Genomic DNA, 19,239 nt, shown 5'->3' with positions numbered 1-19,239 from the left:
GTTTATGCAGATAATTATTTTGAGTAATTACCAATAGTGTCCACTGCCTTTAAACTGTTGTCTATAGATCATAGATATTAATTTGAGAGTAACATAAACAAAAAGCCGAAACAAAAAACAAAAAACAAACAGAACGCAGACTGGAAAGGCCTAAAGATCGAACGAAGGACAACAAGCCATAAAGAATAAAGTTTATCATTTAAGCAAATCGAAACTGTTCTAAGAACTTGAAACCTTTACTTGTAATTTCCTTGAGCAAAATGCACACTAACAAAAACTGTTTAATTTCCCACAGGTATTTCACAATTAATACTTAACAATTTATTGTGGAATCCTTCAGGATTCTTTTTTACAGTGTTTTGTTTAACCTCAAGGCAGGCAGTAAAATTAAACTGTTTAAAATTAATTAAAAACAGCTATGAGTAATAATTTTAATAATAATAATAATAACTAGGACATGAGCTACGCTTTAATCTAATGACATTCCAAGAAATGATCAACGACAATAAAAAGTATCATCGAATGACATGAACAATGATATGACGATCTGTACGGGTTAAGTTATAATCAAAATACTGTCCATGTAGATGGATTATGTTGTCATTGTGTCTAGACGGTCCTCGTATGAAACAAAAATGCATGTTTTTAAAACAAAAATTCGATGTTTTATCTTGGAAAGATAAACATATGAAAAATTCGTGAGACGTAAGATATTCCGTTGTTGAAAGGAACTTATTCCTAAACAAAAAGGGTAAAGAGACCTTGACGATATGCATTGTTGAAATTTCATGTTTTGAACAATACTCTACATTACGATTGTTCTGAATAAAGGACCATTGTTTCGCTATCAAGACAATAGAGTTGACTTTCGTCATGTCATTGTGCTTATAAGGCGAAGGGTGTTAGCAGTGGCTCGCCATTAAAAAAACAAAAACAAAAACCACGGAATCATTTTTGAGTTTATTGTTGCCATTTAAACATTATGAAAACCGTCACGTTCACAGGAAATTTGAAGTGGTGCAAAAAGCATGGATGAAATTATGCAATTGTTTTGAAAAGCATTTCAGATTGAGGAGAAGTCGACAGAAGGAATGTCTGACAATGAAATAAACTTTAAAAAGTAAGCCTTAAAAGACTGCAAAAATACGTACGGCATAATTTTTTTAAAGTAGTTTTGTTTTCAGGATTAAAGAAAATAAAAATTTAAATTTCGCTCGTCTATTCTACAATATGTCCGCTGAGAAAAGCGGTTGGTGGCGGTACACGTTGTGCGCATTCTCGGATTGTTGCTTTCGACTTGACGTCACTGGTTCCCAGTCATCACCTGTAGTAAGATAAAAGCATGAGAAGAATATGTCAATTGATAAACAGTTATCTGTAGCTTAGGGACGGACAGAAGTCTACACATTAATAATGTTTGTTGTATGGTGTGATATGTTCAATGACTCAATTCCTATAGAAAACCTGTGTTCCACGGCGTTATTATCGACGAAGTACTGGGATATTTTGCTATACTATAATTATAGCCACGGGATAGCCACATCAGGTGTTTGTACAGTAGCTAACAGATGCAGATTATACGTTTATATCGCCGTTGGTCTATTTTATTGCGTAGTATCGCTGTACAGTTGCGTTTATATATTGCCGCATTTTATTGCGATATCTCTCCGTATTGCGTCATATCTCCGTACTTTGTTGCAATATAACGCCGTTCTATTGCGTCATATCTCCGTATTTTATTGGGATCTATCGCCGCACTTTTGAGTTGTAGATCGCCGTAATGTATATCGCCGTTGGTGCGAAAAAAGTGCAGTTTTATGTTGCATTCGCTGATATAATGCAATTACGCCATAATTTTGTTTCCGTAATTAGCGAATAATATGAGCCACCGCGATAAGACAGAACACTTGACACCATTTGTGTATCAACTAGCTTGCCACCTTACAATATAATGGTTAAAAATATATGGGTTTCGACAAATATACTATATTTTCCTTTTGTTCTTCAATATTCCAGATTGAGTATAAAAAGCCGATTTCACAAAACTCTTCCTAACTTAAGACTAATCTTAGGACTTAGGACGAGTCCCAACCCTGCACTGTAGCATGCAGACCTTAAGATTAATCCTAAGTTAGGACGAGTTACTCGTCCTTACTCGAGATAAGACGAGTCCTAACTCTTTGTGAAATCGACGACTGATATTTTTGTGTTTTTCTCACTTCAAGTACGACACCGGCTATTATGAAATGAATGTAAATATCGGAAGTATTTCGATGATTTTATGGCAATTTTGAAAGGCATTACTCGACACAGAATATTGATTCTGAAAACATCGTTTTATAAACATTCACCAAATGTGTATCATAAAAAAGTAATTCTCACCGCACGTAATTAACGCAATCTAAAAAAAAAAAGAAAACAAAAGAAAAAGAAAGAACAAATAGAAACAAAAAATCTACCAAAAGAATGAAACAAAAAATCAACCCATCCTAAGCTTTGATAATTCTTTTCAGATAATGAAAAATTAAATAAAATAAAAATAAAAAAGGTATTTTGACCTTCATTGTAATTTCTCTATTGTTCAACAGTGTGAACATATTGGGAGTAATTATAAACAGCTCGGCAGATCTGATCTTTACTTGGAACTCAACCTCAGTTGCCGGCAATCAGTCTACAGTTTGTCAAGGCCTCGCCACGATGAGGAATCTGAATAATTTAAATTCAATAAACGGAGTCATATGTAACACCGATCAATAGGTTTCTGCGCAAATATTACCAGGCAAATATTATTAACCTAGTAAACGTACAGTCTTCCTTTTTTTCTCACTTACATTTGTATTGATTAAGAAAAAAGAACATGACCTTAGAGAAAATGCACTTGGATCGGCACTTGAAGGGTAAGTGCTCACCCACCAACTGCTGGCACCCTGGAAGGCACTGGACACCTTTGGTAATATTGTCAAAGACCAGTATTCCCACTTGGTGTATCCCAACATGGGCATAAAATAACAAACCTGTGAAAATTTGGACTCAATCGGTCATCGAAGTTGCAAGAGAATAATGAACGAAAAACACCCTTGTTACACACAAGATTGTGCGTGCTTTCAGTCAGTTAGAAACTACCTCTTTCTCAAAAACTATGTTACTTCAGAGGGAGCCGTTTCTCTCAATGAGTTATACTACCAACAGCTCTCCATTGCTTGTTATAATGAACATTTTTTACGCTAATAGCAATTTCAAGTAATTACCAACAGTGTACAGTGGTTTTAAAGAACAAAAATGACGTCACTATGACGAAACAAACAGCAAAAGGTTCAACACATTTTGCGAGCGATTAACGCAAAATATCTGCACACACCATTTACAACACATCGACTTAACGTATTAAAAAATTGCTTGAATGCTTGATGATACACAATGAAGACAGAATTTCTACGACGGAGACTTTTAGCCAAGATGAAGGGTAAACTTTGCTTTGGACTCGTTAGTACCGGTCCATTACTTGAGTAAATAGGTAGCAGCTTAGGATCAACGCCACGTAGCCATGCCCGTCCATGTCTGTACACAGTGAGTTGCTGCTTGATAGATTGTGAGAGTTTGTTGGCAATTCTAAGGTGGTTCTAATGTGACTATTCTACATTAGTGCGTAGACAGTAACTTATTACAAACTTCAGAGGAAATACATTTCAGATTTGTTCTCGATATATGGCGAAAAACGTATTACACAATAATTAATGGCAATACACACTTCTGTTAGAGGCCTAAATTAGAAGCTTTCGGTATGTTAAAGTATTTTGAGGAACATTTCACTTCAAACTAATGTGGTTATTTGAGAAAATATTAGTTTTTATGCCCCAAACTTTGAATATGAAAAGCGTTACCGCAGTAACGTTTCTAAAACTGGATACGGGGATTATTAATCCTGTGCGTGGACACAACAGATTCGGATTGTCGGGCATTATCTGAAAAACGCGACCACCATTGAAATGAAACTTTCATGTGATTGAAATAATCTAACGGTTCCAAAAACTAAAGGTAGACTTTGCCTTTTAAGACATACACTCTCACAATGGCCAGCTTGAAGTTGCTCTATCATTCTGTATCTAAACGCCTTTGTTGTAAGTGCATTTTTACTTATGTTGTTGTTTAGTGTTCTTTTCCGTATAATGCCCTTATCTGTCCGTGGTTCACTTTTTAACTCTGTATTTATTAGGCCCACTATTTTTCTGTGGTAAGGTTTATCCCCTTTTTACTGCTGTCTGTATTTTTATGTGAGCAATAAGGCCAAAGGAATTTCCCATGCAGGGACAATAAAGTTGTATTGTATTGTATTGTACTGTAGTACACAGAGTGGTCGTGGGTTCGATTTCACCCGAATAGTTTGCCTGTGGACTTCTTGGACAAGTATACCGATCAAACAATGCACGTCCATTTCGCTTTTCTTCTATAAGTTGAAGTCAATAAGTCGAATGTAGTTATTAGCTATATTAGCTGGAGTTGTACCAATTCATGGAGGCAGGCATCCATTATGATACTGAGACCCGTGATCATTATATCAGTCTTATGACAATAGACGGAGTGAAACGACGTAATGCAAGGTGCTCGGATTCACAATCATAAACTGCCATATTTCAAAGCCAATGTGATATAACACTGATACTCGACACCATATCTTAAATTTCCCCTTAAAATTGAGCTTTATATACCACAGTCAGCTTGTCTAGATGTAACCACGTTCTCAGAGTGATGTTATCACTCTTAAAAAAAAAAAAAAAAAACATCTATACAAAGCTTTTGGAGTAAATAGCTCAGATAAATTGAAGGGCAGAAGTCGGAGAATAAAAGTGTTTGAAGAGGTCGTTTAGGCAGGGCTATATAGTCTTCCGTCAAGTCGGACAATAAGATGTGTTTGCTCCTTGTTCAGCAGTGGTCTGAATTCAAGGGAGTCAACACGAAAAGCAATTCAGGCGGTGATTACATTGTTTGGGCGGAGTGAAGGAAAATATTTGCGCAAGGACGAGGCATGGATCGTTAGCGACACAAAATTCAAGAATAAACGTTTTCAACCTGTTTATTCCAACTATTTCGAAGCACGGTTTTCCAGCGAATTTACTTAGAGATGAAAGCAAACTAATCTCTTCATTTATTATTCTGAATCTACACATTATATTTTACAGCTTAAGAAGTAGGTCGAGTCGCTCACGCACTACAAAATAGTTATTACGCCGCAATGATAAGTCAGATGACTAGCTGAGGCAACATTGAGTTACTCATAATATGAACGTGATATAAACTGTGTGACAGAAACAAAACCCATAATTTAAAGGCAGTGGACACTATTGATAATTACACAGTTTTTATTATTATCATAAACCTTTCTTGGTAACGAGTAATGGGGAGAGGTTGATAGTATAAAACATTGCGAGAAACAGGTCCCTCTGAAGTGACGTTGTTTTGGAGAAAGAAGTAATTTTCAACGAATTTGATTTTGAGACCTCAGATTTAGAATTTGAGGTCTCGAAATCGAGCATCTGAAAGCACAAAACTTCGTGTGACCATTGTGCGACAAGGTATTTTTTCTTTTCTTTCATTAATACCTCGCATCTTCGATGACCGATTGAGCTCAAATTTGCACAGGTTTGTTATGTTATGCATATGTTGAGATACACCAACTGTGAAGACAAGTCTTTGACAATTACCATGGTGTCCACTGTCTTTAAACTAAATGCTACCGCTGCATTGTCATTCTCTCAAACAACAACCTAAAACATTGTTCTTGCTTGCTCGAGTTAAAATTGAAAATTGGAAATGTTTCCAATAAAAAATAAATAAAAAAACAACCTCTTGAATGTATAGTTATTATTTCATGACGTATTGAAGGCGATTAATGGTCAAACTAGAATCGCAACAGAACAGGAAATAATTAATGGGAAGTATATATTTTCGAAACATAACAGGGAAACTGGAATAACTTAAACTTGTAGCACCTTCTTTACTGTAGACTGGGGTATTTTTTGTAATGTTTACATGCCTCGAAATCCTACTTTTTAATGTATTCTACCCTCTTAAGAACTCTGTTATCAATCGTTTACAGCTGAAAACAAATGCAACTTTTAATTAAAAAATTGACAAATTATTCTCTTGTACACTGACGTCAGCAAGGTGTGTTTATTTCCTTTAGTTTTCCGTAAAATGTTTACAAGTTAGCGCAGAACACGTCCTCGTCACGTATAATTCGGGATATTTTCCCCGTATAGTTAATTAAGTGGTTAATCATTTAAAATTTGGAAAGTATTTTTTCACAACCGTTAGGCTCTCGAAAAAAAAACACCGAACGGCGTGGAGAGTTTTGATCAGAAACAGTAATAGCGAAAAGGCTTTTCAAAACAAGATTTCGAGATTTTTTCTTTCCTTGAGTAAAAAAAGTAAGTTAGTATATTATAAGCGCGGATATTGAGTTAAAATGACAATATAACTCGTCAACAAAATGCGTTATTTTATAATCTAGGGTAGGATAGCGTGATATTCGTTCTTGACAGTTGTGACTTCGAATTGTATTTGAATGTCACTTTCAGCGCAAAATCTCGATCAAAAGGCAAATACGCCACAACACTATTAGAACTATATACCGTGCCAACTTGGTGAATTTGGTTTTGAGCAACCTTCGAAGAAAATTCCGTAAGTAAAAACTGCTATAGGGTTCTTAAAGTCAAACATCTTGGAGGTCTTTCGACTTTTCGATTAATATGATTGCCAAGCATGTAATTTGCAATGTTCTGGTAACATCACCAAGGGGCCAGGGCTGGTTGTTGACGTAGGGGGGGGGGGGGTTAACTTTATACCCGCAATGCGGCCACCATCCACCATCCTTCCCGCCGGCTAACCAAGAAGGCAATGCTTAACACGTGAAATCAACCCAGGCTGGATATTATTGTGCATGTTTATGGTTTGATAGAACTATAGCCCCAAATCCAGGACATGTTTTGAGATGAAAATAGAACTTACCCCACAAGCAATTGTCACACGTGTTTTGGTCAGCTTTTTTTCTGGCCAATTCTGGTTTTGTTTCCATAGCATCGACTTTTGATAACCATGCGAGGTTAATTGTACTTTGTGTTGAACTTTTTTGTTGCACTCTTGTTAGAGGCGCATATGCCATTTGTATATTATAATATATTGAATTGTACCACTACGTAACACGATACAATTAGGCTTTTTCTTTAGCATACGACAGACACCTTCAGTAACAGTATATTTTCGCTGCTTATTACTGAAATATCACAGGTACATACTCATTATGGAGGAAAGATATGGACTCTTGAATAGGGAATGCGTCAATAAAATCGAAACAGAAAAAAAGGTTTTAGCCTAGAAAAAGCTTTGATTAAAATAAATGCATTGTCTCAGTTATTTAGTTGACAAACTAAAAGACTTAAAATGCATTTTGTTGTCTGCTTTCTGATACAACAAAACACTTAAAGGCACTGGATAATATAATGGTAATTAATTAATTTAATTTGTTAGCATACAAACTTAGAGCTGTTGATAATATAAAACATTGTGAGAAACGGCTTCCTCTGAAGTTTTTGAACAAAGCTAATTTTTCACTCAAATTATAAAAGACTTTCGCAGAAGCCCTTTTAAGGCATCTGAAAGAACCACAAATTCTGTCAACAAGGGTATTTTTTTGTCTTTCAATATTCTCTTGCAAATTCGATGACCAATAATTTGAGCCCAAATTTTCGCAGGTTTGTTATTGTATGCGTATGTTGAGATACACTGAGTGAGAATACTGTTCGTTGACGATTATCAAACGTGAAAAAATGTAGATTAATTATACAATTAAACTGAACTGTGAAAATTTCGTTAAAAAGGTGTTAGCATTGTTGCCTATTGCCGAAGATCCCCGAGCCGTTTGTCCACGCAGGAAGAATGATCCGTAAATGGGACACAAAATATGAGAAACTTTCTCAGATTGAAATGTTTTGAATCCTTCTCTCTAAAACCACATTCATTTGAAGTGAATTGTTTCGCAAAATGTTACAGCTTATAAACAACTGCAGTGCTTCTTATAATGTAAGTTTGTATGGTCATTGTTTCTTATATAATAGTAATTACCAAAATGCAGACCCCCCTTTTAACCTTTTAAAAGGGATAAAACGTGATTTTTAGACGACAAAACGTCCAGGTCACAGCAGCTCAATTGGTTGGTGTTAAGTAACAACCCAACGAAAAACAATTACGAGCAAATCAGGAACAGACAGCAAAACAAAACACTGCGTAAATGTATCTATATCAGTGTTTGCTGAAAGATGTTTTTGGTCAACACATAACCCTATTCCATGCAAAGCATCTCTGCTGTTGGCAAATCATTGCGTCACACGAACTCGATCGCTCGGGTGCCTGTTTTTTTGTATGAAGTGGGCGTGTCTTACAGTGGAATTACGTCACACCTAAGAATTAGATTGACAGTTCTTTTTTTGGTAACCGTCTTTCGGAATTTGATCAGTCTTTAAAGGGGTATATAATTGCAATAATCTAGTGAAGGGCAGTGTGGTCGCCACTAAAAGTTCTTGTTTGGCCCTTTTGTCAGAATCAGCATTATTAAAAAACCATGACAGTCAATTGAAGAAACAAGCTCTAGTTGAGGCGAAAAGGTTCTATTTTTTACTGCACTAACTTGCGCGTTTTAGTTGGAAAGTGTAATAACGTAAAACCTCTTTTGTATCCCAACATAAAATGCATAAAATAACTAATCTATCAAAATTTGGGCTCAAATGGAGCTAGTGAAGTTGCAATAAATTATTTTTGTTGAGCAATTATACCAAAGGCAAACCCGCCTTAAAGGTGCCCAGTGTCGAATAAAAAAAAACAATGTACGAATGACTTACTCTGGTCTTGGAGATCGAAACCATCTTGATCCCCTTGATGAGTTTCCTTGAAGAGTTTCAAAAGATTATTCAAAACATCTACGATCCTGCAATCAAAAAAAAAGAAAATTGGCGAATTGTTATTAAGTAGAACTGTGATGACTGTGTTATCAGGAATACTTTTAAAGTGACATTTTCACAGACTCGCTTCCCTTCAATCTCAACGCGAGTTACAAACTGATGCGTACATCACTGACGACAAAACTGTCAATAACTTATCAATAAAACCAACCGATAAGCAATTAATTTTGAAATAGGGCTATACATTTTCAATTACGAGTAAACGCGATTATTCTGTTGATCTAGAAATCGTCATCAGAAGCCTGACACGCCTTAGAGACAATGTGAGGTAATGTTTACATTCTGAAGCGCCCTCTATTGAAACTCATTGTTTTGTTTCGGGAAGAAGTTGGGAATGTTTCAGTGTATTAAAGTTAGGCCAAACATTGTACTGTGCATCATTACTAAAAACTTACATTTAACAAGTGATGATAATGCAGGCTTGATAAATTGAGTTTTTTTCCTTCTTTTCTTGAAACAAAAACCATTGTTCTAGGGACATAAAGTATAGGTTTAGTTGTTACTAAGATATTGTTACCCCTGCACCTGTCCGGTAGAGATACCTTGGCTCTATCTGCGTAGTATTGGTCTAGGGTTTGTATCCCACCGTGGGTTCATTTTCAAACCTCCATACTAGAAAACATGTTCTTGACACACATTTAAAGAAGGTTATTAAAATATTGATATTCCTTATGACGCATATGCGTAATTTAATCTCTATACCCTAATTTCGATTGAACCCTTTCTGTTTGTTTCGAAAGAAGAATATTCTTCCTAAAGCTCAATCCCGCCAAATGCATACATAAAAGCCAACCATTCTTAGCGGAAACTCCTTTGGCAAGAATGACAGAGTTTTTGACAACGTTTTGTATCAAGGAGACAAATATTTTTCAATTGAGAGTTGCCTGGAATGAAATCCGAGAACTTAGAATCACCGTGAGGTATTTCAGTACAATTAATGAGCGTCTAATGGGATTGAAATTATCCCTATGTGATTCACATCTCCCATTCATTCTCAACCTCTCCCTTCTCACTTTGCCCTTTACCTACCGGCATGAAGCGTCTTGTGTTCACAACATTGATACATTGGTAATTGTTAGGTCGGTTCCGGCCTAAATTGTTAGCACAAAGCTAATTGAATTACAACACGCGCTTTCTATAGCCTCTTGGAAAACTTCCACAGTTGATACGGTAAAAACTATACTTTTAACATTTAGTTGTAACGGGAGTGTAGCGATATGATAACAATGCACGCGTGTAGTAGTGATAATAATTGGACAAGTTTAGGGTATCTCCGCGGCTTTTATTGCAGTAAATCCCGGCGGGCATGAACTTATTAGACAGTTAAAGCTTTAAAGGTAAATCACTTCTCGTCAGCGGATCCTATTCCGATTCTTCTACCGCCAAGATAGTATTTAATGACCCCATAATTAATTACAGGGAAAGTCAAGCGACTCCTTTCTGACGACATTGCTTTAAGGCAAATTCACAGAGAATAATTTGGAAGTCTTTACTCTTTTAACCTCCTATGGGATGCGTCTGATGAAAGGGCAACCGATTAAATGACAATTAAATTATAAACTCTTCATGGGAGATTTAATTCTTGTCGGTTTCTATATTTTTTTAAATGCAAACTTTAAGGTGTTTTAGCTCTTTAAAAGGGCACATACGGGGTACTAATTAATTATTTATAAACGGTGTCACAACAGTAGCGATACACGATATAACACATTTATATCTATCGTGTGATTATAATGTGATCTTAGAACGAGAATTTTTTACACCACAAAACGGCAATAAGGTAAAGCAGTTCAGCGGCAATTAATCTGTGAATCTAATTTATTATTCAGGCGTTATCAAAACATTTACCGTATTCAACATCAAAACACAAGGGGACAACAAAATGTGTTGACAGCTTCTGGTGACAGGATTAAACTAACTGCAAAATCGAGGTATCGTGAAACGGCAAGTGATTGATGATGACAAATTAACAACGCTTTGTTAGAAAAGTGTGCTCCTTCTTGAAACCCTATGGAGACCAAGGACAACCAAAAAAGGGAAAACAAGCGAACTCCATAGGGGAATTCTAAAGACCGGGTGCTCCACAAGGAATTTTGTGTACAAAGTCTATGGGAAACTGTTAAGTGCAGAGACAAAGGAAAGCTCAAAATGTTGTTCCAAAAGGATGTATGTTTTGAGAATGTGTACAAGTTTGTATACGCGCTACTCTTCTATAATTATATCAGTCACTTTCGCGCCAAATCCACGGGATTCAAATAGCCTACACCGCGCACGTGATTGTTGAAGAGCATTGTACTCTAGAATCTACAGACAGAGTTAACTTTTCTTGTAAATCATTGCCCTCTTACCGATGAATAATATAAGAATCCGGGTTATATCTGGCAGTGTGACTCCAGGGTAGGCCTACCCAGTAGACCAGCTGTTGTGTTTAGTTACATCCAAAGGGGATTTCCTTCCCCCGTGATTGGATAAAGGGTCTCGAAGCGCACTGATGCATCTCCCTCTAGCGTCTTTCATCTCTGACTCAGAAATGAATGTTTATTTCGATGACTGTAATATTGTCACTATGTCATTCATCATGAGCAGAGAATAGCACGCCCTACTCTGTTGAATCCGTAATAGCGTTTCCGGTCTGACATTTTTTATAATACGATATGTCTAAACCAACAACACTGACAAGTCTTACAACGGAACAACGGTTTTTAAACAGCCCCTATTGGGTAACAGACTTTAAAGCAAAGGTATATCTTAGGTTTTCAGGATGTTAAATACACGGCAGAGAAAGGCTGCATCCTGAAGAATGACACCTTCAAAGAACGTTCCCCTGCTTCTTTGTGGCAGAGTGCACAAAACACGTATCCAAGTATCCTGTTTGAAACATACTCGCAGCTGCTCAGGTTTCCGTCTCATTTAGACATTTTTCCCGCACTTTTTTGTTTCCGGTTTCTTCACCTAGCGCCCTTAAGCCGTTCATAGGTTTAATAAGAAGTGTCCAGTAAACACGATTTCCCGCAAATGGCAAAATGTGCTGACGTTCTTCCTTTGCAAGTGACTCGTCAATATGAAGTGGAATGAAAAGAGACTAACGAAACACCCTCAATTTGTTTTTGTTTTTTATTGGAAAGAATGTTAAGGGTACTAAAATAGATATGGAGCCTAGTGTTACAAAGGATGATATTAGGGTAAAGGATTTATTAGAGTAGAATGTGCACCAACAACATAAAAATGGGGCTCATGGATTTTAAGATGTTTATGTTAACAAGAAAATAAAAGCTTATTAGGCTTCCTTCGTAATCATGTAACATGGTCAATAACTAAACAGAGTTGTGAGGTTTATGGCTAATGGTTTATTTGTTTGAAAATGTCATTGCAGCATACCGCTGATAATTTGCAAACGTTAAAAATATAACGATAAAAAAGGAAAAAGACAGAACAGACGCATTGGATAACAGAAAATGACTAAGAATGGATAACAAAAAACATAACAGACGCATGGGATAACATAAATGGACTAAGAATGGATATCTACAAATAAGAATCAGAATTAGAGAACAACATAATATTTATAGATAAAATTGTGGGTTAGGTGTTCAGAAAATTGGTTTAAATGACAAGGGGCTGTATTGGAATCTGCTCGTCTTGCACTTAAATTCAGCCAAACTTGTGTTTTTGTCGGAGTTTCCTCGTTGAGCTGTATTCGGACACACAGGGAACCCCATCGAAAATCTCACAGAATCAATCCCCTCAGTTTTCATAATGGTAGCTAGCACAACAAACATCATGCCTAATTTTGGACCTAATTAAATTGATATCAGTCTCAAACCATGAACAAAGAAAATACCATCTGGTAATATGAATTAATTTCAATTGCAATCACGTATAAAAGCAATAACATACTCCAGAAATCCCCCTTTGATCATTTGCGGCTAGAAAGTTGCTGGGCAGCAAAGACGACGTGCAACATGTTACAGTGGAGAAAATTGATGGTGTGCATGACTTAATCCAATATAAACCACTAAACCCTTTTTTATTGAGTGGGACATCATGTTGTACTTCAGCTTCCAGCCTGATATGCCTACAGGTGATTATTTAAAAAAAAACTTAAAGCATATTTGACATTCTTTTTCATCCGAGCTAATAATAATTGTGTCTCTTTGTGTGAGGGTGTTCGAGATAAAGTGAAGCGAACGTGTCAAATTACACTCATAGAAGAAATAAAACAAAACATCAACTGACATTTCGCGTTGCCAAGCATCCCCCAGGAGGATTACACAAAAATTACATCACTGTAACTAGGTTTTTGAAGATCAATAGAGTCATGTTATTTTGAAGGGGGATACAATGCGGTTCCTAAGTCACACTCAATGAACCTATAATTGTACCCCATCAATTCTGGCAGTGGCAATACTCAGACTTGTGAAGATAAACGTCTTATAGGTATTAAGTGTGATTTTAATAGACCCTACTCTAAATTTCCTTATCCCATCGACCATTCAGAGCCTGACGTAGTCACCCTAGGCGTGACATGTGACCCATTTGCATCATCCCCACCCCTCCAAACATATCACCAGATATTGCAATGTTTGCCATCAGTGTTTGTCAGCGTCGCCCCGGAGCCGAGCTTTGCAACAGACACAAGGCCGGCCACACAGCTCGATACTTATCAAAATAACTCTCTTCGCTTCTATGAAGCTGATGTGACTCTGCTAAAGATGTCATAAAAAAAGAGAAGTCGTAAGATTCCATGTGCCCAGGGCGAACAGATAGCTGGGGATCTCACTTTGACCTTTATGTGATTTAATTCAAATAGAGGAGATTTCGTCTGGGTGTCATAACCTGACATTCTTGTTTGCGTTTATATCACAAGCAAGCATCTCTTTCAAATTCTGTGTACGTATTAGAGCGCAGAGGCTGGACTAAAGCTTTACTGTGTGGCGCCTGTATGAAGCGCACAACAACACCGACACAAACCTCAAAACATAAAAAGATAACACTTAAAAAGGGTTTAGCGGAATGAGTGAAATTATAAGATGACTTTTGAAGTGCTCTCAATCTGCGGACAATCGCAGTAGTTTTGCTTGTAGGTTGATGTTTGGGTGCATTAACAGTCATTAAAAACACCATTCGCTTAAAATTGATTTTACACAAGTAAACCACATTTTTCTTTGGTAAACGTTATATTGTGTTGGATTGTAGTTACTGCGATGCCGACAAACAGTAAACACGTTTTGAAGTGCAAATATAATAAACACAATGTTTTGTAATGGTATCTTGACTGCCTTTACCGTACAATTAAACCTTTAGTCTAACTCAGTGTCCTTTGCCTTGAGAATGAAGTTTAAAGACACTGGACACTATTGGTAATTGTCAAAGACCAGTCTTCTCACTTGGTGTATCTCAACATATGCATATAAGGCAAACCTGTGAACATTTTAGCTCAATCGGTCATCGGAGTTGCGAGATAATAATGAAAGAAAAAACACCCCTGTCACATGAAGTTGTGTCGTCTTATGCCTAACGCCTGTGACGTCAAAATTCGTATCGTATTCGAATTCGCAGGAAGTATGGACCAGGCTTCCTCGAGATAGCGCCGATATCGTATTTGGTTGTATCTTTCCCAATAAAGCTTGAGTCCTTAACTGCAACTATGTCTTGAGTAGAGAACGTGTCATCAACATTGTTTGGTTTGTGACTTTCTTAGGTTTATAAAAGGCGCAAAAAATATGTTGGTAAAATCAATCTTTTATACTTCCAGTTTTTCATGTAAAATGTATATATTTCTATAGATTTTTGTGGCCTGTAGTGTTTTTTGTTCTGTTTTATATAATATTTTAAATATTTTAAATAATCTTACGTAAATTTTGTATAAATTGTTGTTTAAAGGGCCGAAATGAATTTCCCATCGTGGATAATAAAGTGAATTGAATTGAATAATTGAATAATTGATTGTGACTGTACCTCGCGCCTACGGAAGCAAAAGAAAGTTGTTGCGAATAATCGATAACACAGCCAGAATTCACTGGCATTGAATGAGAACGTGCATTATTGACGTAGACAATAACTGGTCCAATGGGCTCTACAACATGTGCACAACGACTATCGATCATGACATTACGGTAGTTAAACACGACACGACAAACGTGACTACAGGTATCCACGAGGATTACATGTTGCATTCATTTAAACGTCTGAAATCTTGGGTTTAAAATGTTGGCCACAATAACCAAAAGACGAGCTGTCCATTGATACCAAAACTGTGAATAGTACTGACACACTACATGATGTCACAGTTGTGCTGTTAATACATTGACATTGACTAAATGACTCTCCATGAAGATTACTTGTTGCATTCACCTAGACAACTCAAATCATGGGTTTAGAATTTTATACAAAATAAACAAAAGACGAGCTGCCGATTTTGATACTCAAACTGTGAATAATACTGGCACGAAGTGAAACACGTTGTCAGAGTGCTTGAGTTGTTGTTTTTCAAAAACATTTAACTGATTGAACGAGTATCCGTACAGATAATGTGTTACATGCACGTAAACATCTCAAATCTTGGAATTACAATGTTGGCCAAAAAAAAACCAAAAGACTGAATGTTCTTCCAGATACCATGATATCCTCTATATTTTCTCAGATACCATTTGATCCCAAGTATTCTCTCAAAAACCAGTCGATCCTCAATATTCTCTCTGATACCATTATGATATCCTCAGTATTCTTCAAGATACACTCTATCCTCAATATTCTCTCAGATACCATTATATCCTCATTATTCTCTCAGATACCATGTTATCCTCAATATTCTCTTAGAAACCATGATATCCTTAGTATTCTTCCTGATACCGTGTTATCCTTAATATTCTATCAGATACCATGATTCTCTCAATAGTTCTCCCAAATACCGTGCTATTCCCGTAGCCTTTCTGGTATCATCGTCCATATTCTGTCAGATGCCATGATAAACTTATTACTAATGTTTTATCTGATACCATGATATCATCAATGCTCTCCCAGATACCACGATATCCTTAATACTCTCTCTGGTGCCATGATATCCTAAATATTCTCTCTGATACCATGATATCCCAAAAGTTCTCTCTGAAACCATGATATCCTCAATATTCTCTTAGATACCGTGATATCCTTAATACTCTCTCTGATGCCATATGATATCCTTAATACTTTATCTGATACCTTGATATCCCAAAAGTTCTCTCTTAAACCATGACACCCTCAATAATTTCTTAGATAAAGTGATATCCCAAAAGTTCTCTCTGAAACCACGATACCCTCAATATTCTCTTAGATACCGTGATACCCTTAATACTCTCTCTGATGCCACGATATCCTAAATATTCTCTATGATACCATGATATCCCAAAAGTTCTCTCTGAAACCATGATATCGATCCTCAATATTCTCTTAGATACCGTGATATCCTTAATACTGTCTCCGATGCTATGATATCCTTAATATTCTCTCTGATATCATGATATCCCAAAAGTTCTCTCTGAAACCATGATATCCTCAATATTATCTTAGATAAAGTGATACCCTTAATACTCTCTCTGATGCCATGATATCCTAAATATTCTCTTAGATACCGTGATATCCTAAATACTCTTTCTGATGCCATGATATCCTAAATATTCTCTCTGATACCATGATATCCCAAAAGTTCTCTCTGAAACCATGATATCCTCAATATTCTCTTAGATACCGTGATATCCTTAATACTCTCTCTGATGCCATGATATCCTAAATATTCTCTCTGATACCATGATATCCCAAAAGTTCTCTCTGAAACCATGATATCCTCAATATTCTCTTAGATAAAGTGATATCCTTAATACTCTTTCTGATGCCATGATATCCTAAATATTCTCTCTGATACCATGATATCCCTAAAGTTCTCTCTGAAACCATGATATCCTCAATATTCTCTAAGATAAAGTGATATCCTAAATTTTCTCGCTGATGCCATGATATCCTCAAAATTCTCTTACATACCGTGATATCCTAAATATCCTCTCTGATACCACGTTACCCTTCATATACTGTTTAATATTCTCTCTGATACATTGTATTCTCGTTATTCGTTCTGATACCATATCATTCCACACCTGAGACAATCCCACTTATCGGTACACGTTGTTAACCGCAATTTATCTTCCAGGCGGTTCTAACGAGTTCTCCTCAAACGTCGGGATATTCCTAGTTGTGTCAACACTTTTACAAGCAACCTCGACGATGATTGATTATTATCAGAATACTCCACAAGCGTTTCCTCAAACTATCCATTAAGCTTTAAACCTTTACCGTCACGCATTAATCTTGATTGTTAAAACTGTCAGATACTGTTGATAGTTATAGCACCGTAATATAACAACATATTATTTGGACATTGCTGTTTTGTCTTGTGTGAAATTGTGTTTAACGCCGTGACGCCCCACAATTTAATTTTTATTTCCGAAATGGATGATATTTTGACTTTGCACAAGCAGCGTCTGTCCTTAATTACCGATGTTTCCTATTCCTGTCCGTTCGTCTAAATCGAGGAAAGGTCCAAAGGTGGGTAAGGTTTTGTGTCTGCGCGGAGTTACCCCCAAAGTTGTTAAGAATGGATATTTCATAGTTTTTGGACGAGTTTCCATGTCTATAATAAGCTGTGTTCAAATGATAAGGATCTCTTAAAACAAACATTGAATACATTTCGTTGGTGCATTGTCACTGAAAATATCATTCTTTGAAATCTGGTTTCCCCTTTTTACTCAATTTCGCGTACTGAAAAAGAATAACTTGTGTCAAGATTTAACCTTGTGATTATATTCTGCTTTCAGATGTTTATACTTAAGCTCAATCTTACTTGGTTAAGAATTGATTTGTTTCCATTTGCTTTTACGTCCACAACAGAGATACAATCACCACCCTTCTTTGTTTAGACAATCTTGAGGAAACAACAAATGTAGTAAACTTGCTGCTGAAACCATGTTGTACCTAAAGACGAACAGAGTGTGTTCAAAAAGTCGAGACCAAATCGGCTGTTTTCAGAGAACTATAGCTGTACCCGCAAGTTTACGTTATATTATTCTTTCCTTCAGACATGCACAGCTTCAAACATCACTCCTTTAACACAATGTTTTCCAAGACTGGTAGAATGTCTTCTGAAGGAGCATTGGGGTCCTTCAGAGAGCCCAAGATACCTAGCAAGAATGCTTCTCAAGGGCAAAGTCATCGCATTGGACCCCGTTGATAAAGGCCTTTGTACCTTAACGTACTTACACATTTCCTTCAATTACCAATGTTGGAACAGGGAAAAAGAATTAATTGGATTTTGACGAAAAAGGATCTGAATGAATAAAAAAAAAAATCTCGCCAAGTGACCATTTCCCAGATTGAAAAGCATGTTTTTTGTTAACTTTCATTTTTTTTTCGATAATGGTTCCATACAAAGGCCCCGAGATTTCAGATGGGGATTGGTACGTTTGTTCAATGTCTTTATTTCCCTCCAGATTTCGTTGCTTTCTTGGTCTCGAATTGTACCTCAGCCGCGATTGCCATCGCTGTTTTTCCCGATGTCGAAGTTGATTAAGCCGCATGTTATGGATGCTTCCATACATTTGAACGAGGCAAACCCCCAGGGCGGTTATCAGTGGTTGGTTGGATTCTAATGGCGGGTACCGCCGCAGGGCAGATCAATCAGGGATAATAAAAACGGACTTAGCAGAGTTTTACGCTGACACCGGGGAAATGCAAGACACATTTGCAAAATATCCCGAGGGTATAAAAGGATGCGACATTGATGTAACGGAATCTTGAAAAGCAATATGGAAATGAGGGGCGGGTGGAAGCTAAGGTGGCGATGGTTGTGTTAGTCTCAAGAGTGAGTTTTTTTTCTGGTCGAAACGTCAAGGGAAAAAGAAATCAATCAAAATATTCCAATACAGAAAAGAATTCACGAGTTTTGTTTGTGCTTATTAAGCTATAAGCAGCTATCGATATGAAAAGTGTATTCTAAGAAAACGGCTGACTATGTTAATAAAAAAGTGGACAAAAAGTGACAACGAAAACAAATGTATCCTCAATTCAGAGTGCCGCCAAGATAAATCCAAACAGTAAATTTTTAAACTTGAAAATAAGCCCAAACGAAAACCATGCCAAGGTTAGCCATCACGTTGTTGAATCAATGAATGATGACCATTGTATACTTGATGTGCAT

At 36.6% G+C, this 19,239-nt stretch overlaps 1 protein-coding gene across 1 annotated transcript in view; it reads right to left on the bottom strand.

Annotated features, from left to right (window-relative positions):
• Positions 1–210: 210 nt before the first annotated feature.
• Positions 211–19,239, bottom strand: part of LOC117291943 — a 37,699-nt gene continuing 18,670 nt past the window's right edge. The window contains exons 2-3 of the mRNA XM_033773964.1: positions 8,892–8,977; positions 211–1,324 (exon numbers count right to left, since the gene is read on the bottom strand). Of these exons, the coding sequence (XP_033629855.1) occupies positions 1,224–1,324; positions 8,892–8,977 (187 nt within the window). The 3' untranslated portion in view covers positions 211–1,223. The remainder of the gene's footprint in view (positions 1,325–8,891; positions 8,978–19,239) is intronic.

The sequence above is a fragment of the Asterias rubens genome, chromosome 6, assembly GCF_902459465.1.
Source record: "Asterias rubens chromosome 6, eAstRub1.3, whole genome shotgun sequence".
NCBI classification, from domain to species: Eukaryota; Metazoa; Echinodermata; class Asteroidea; order Forcipulatida; family Asteriidae; genus Asterias; species Asterias rubens.
The sequence above is the reverse complement of the archived record's forward strand: the minus strand, read 5'-3'. Positions and strand labels throughout refer to the sequence as shown.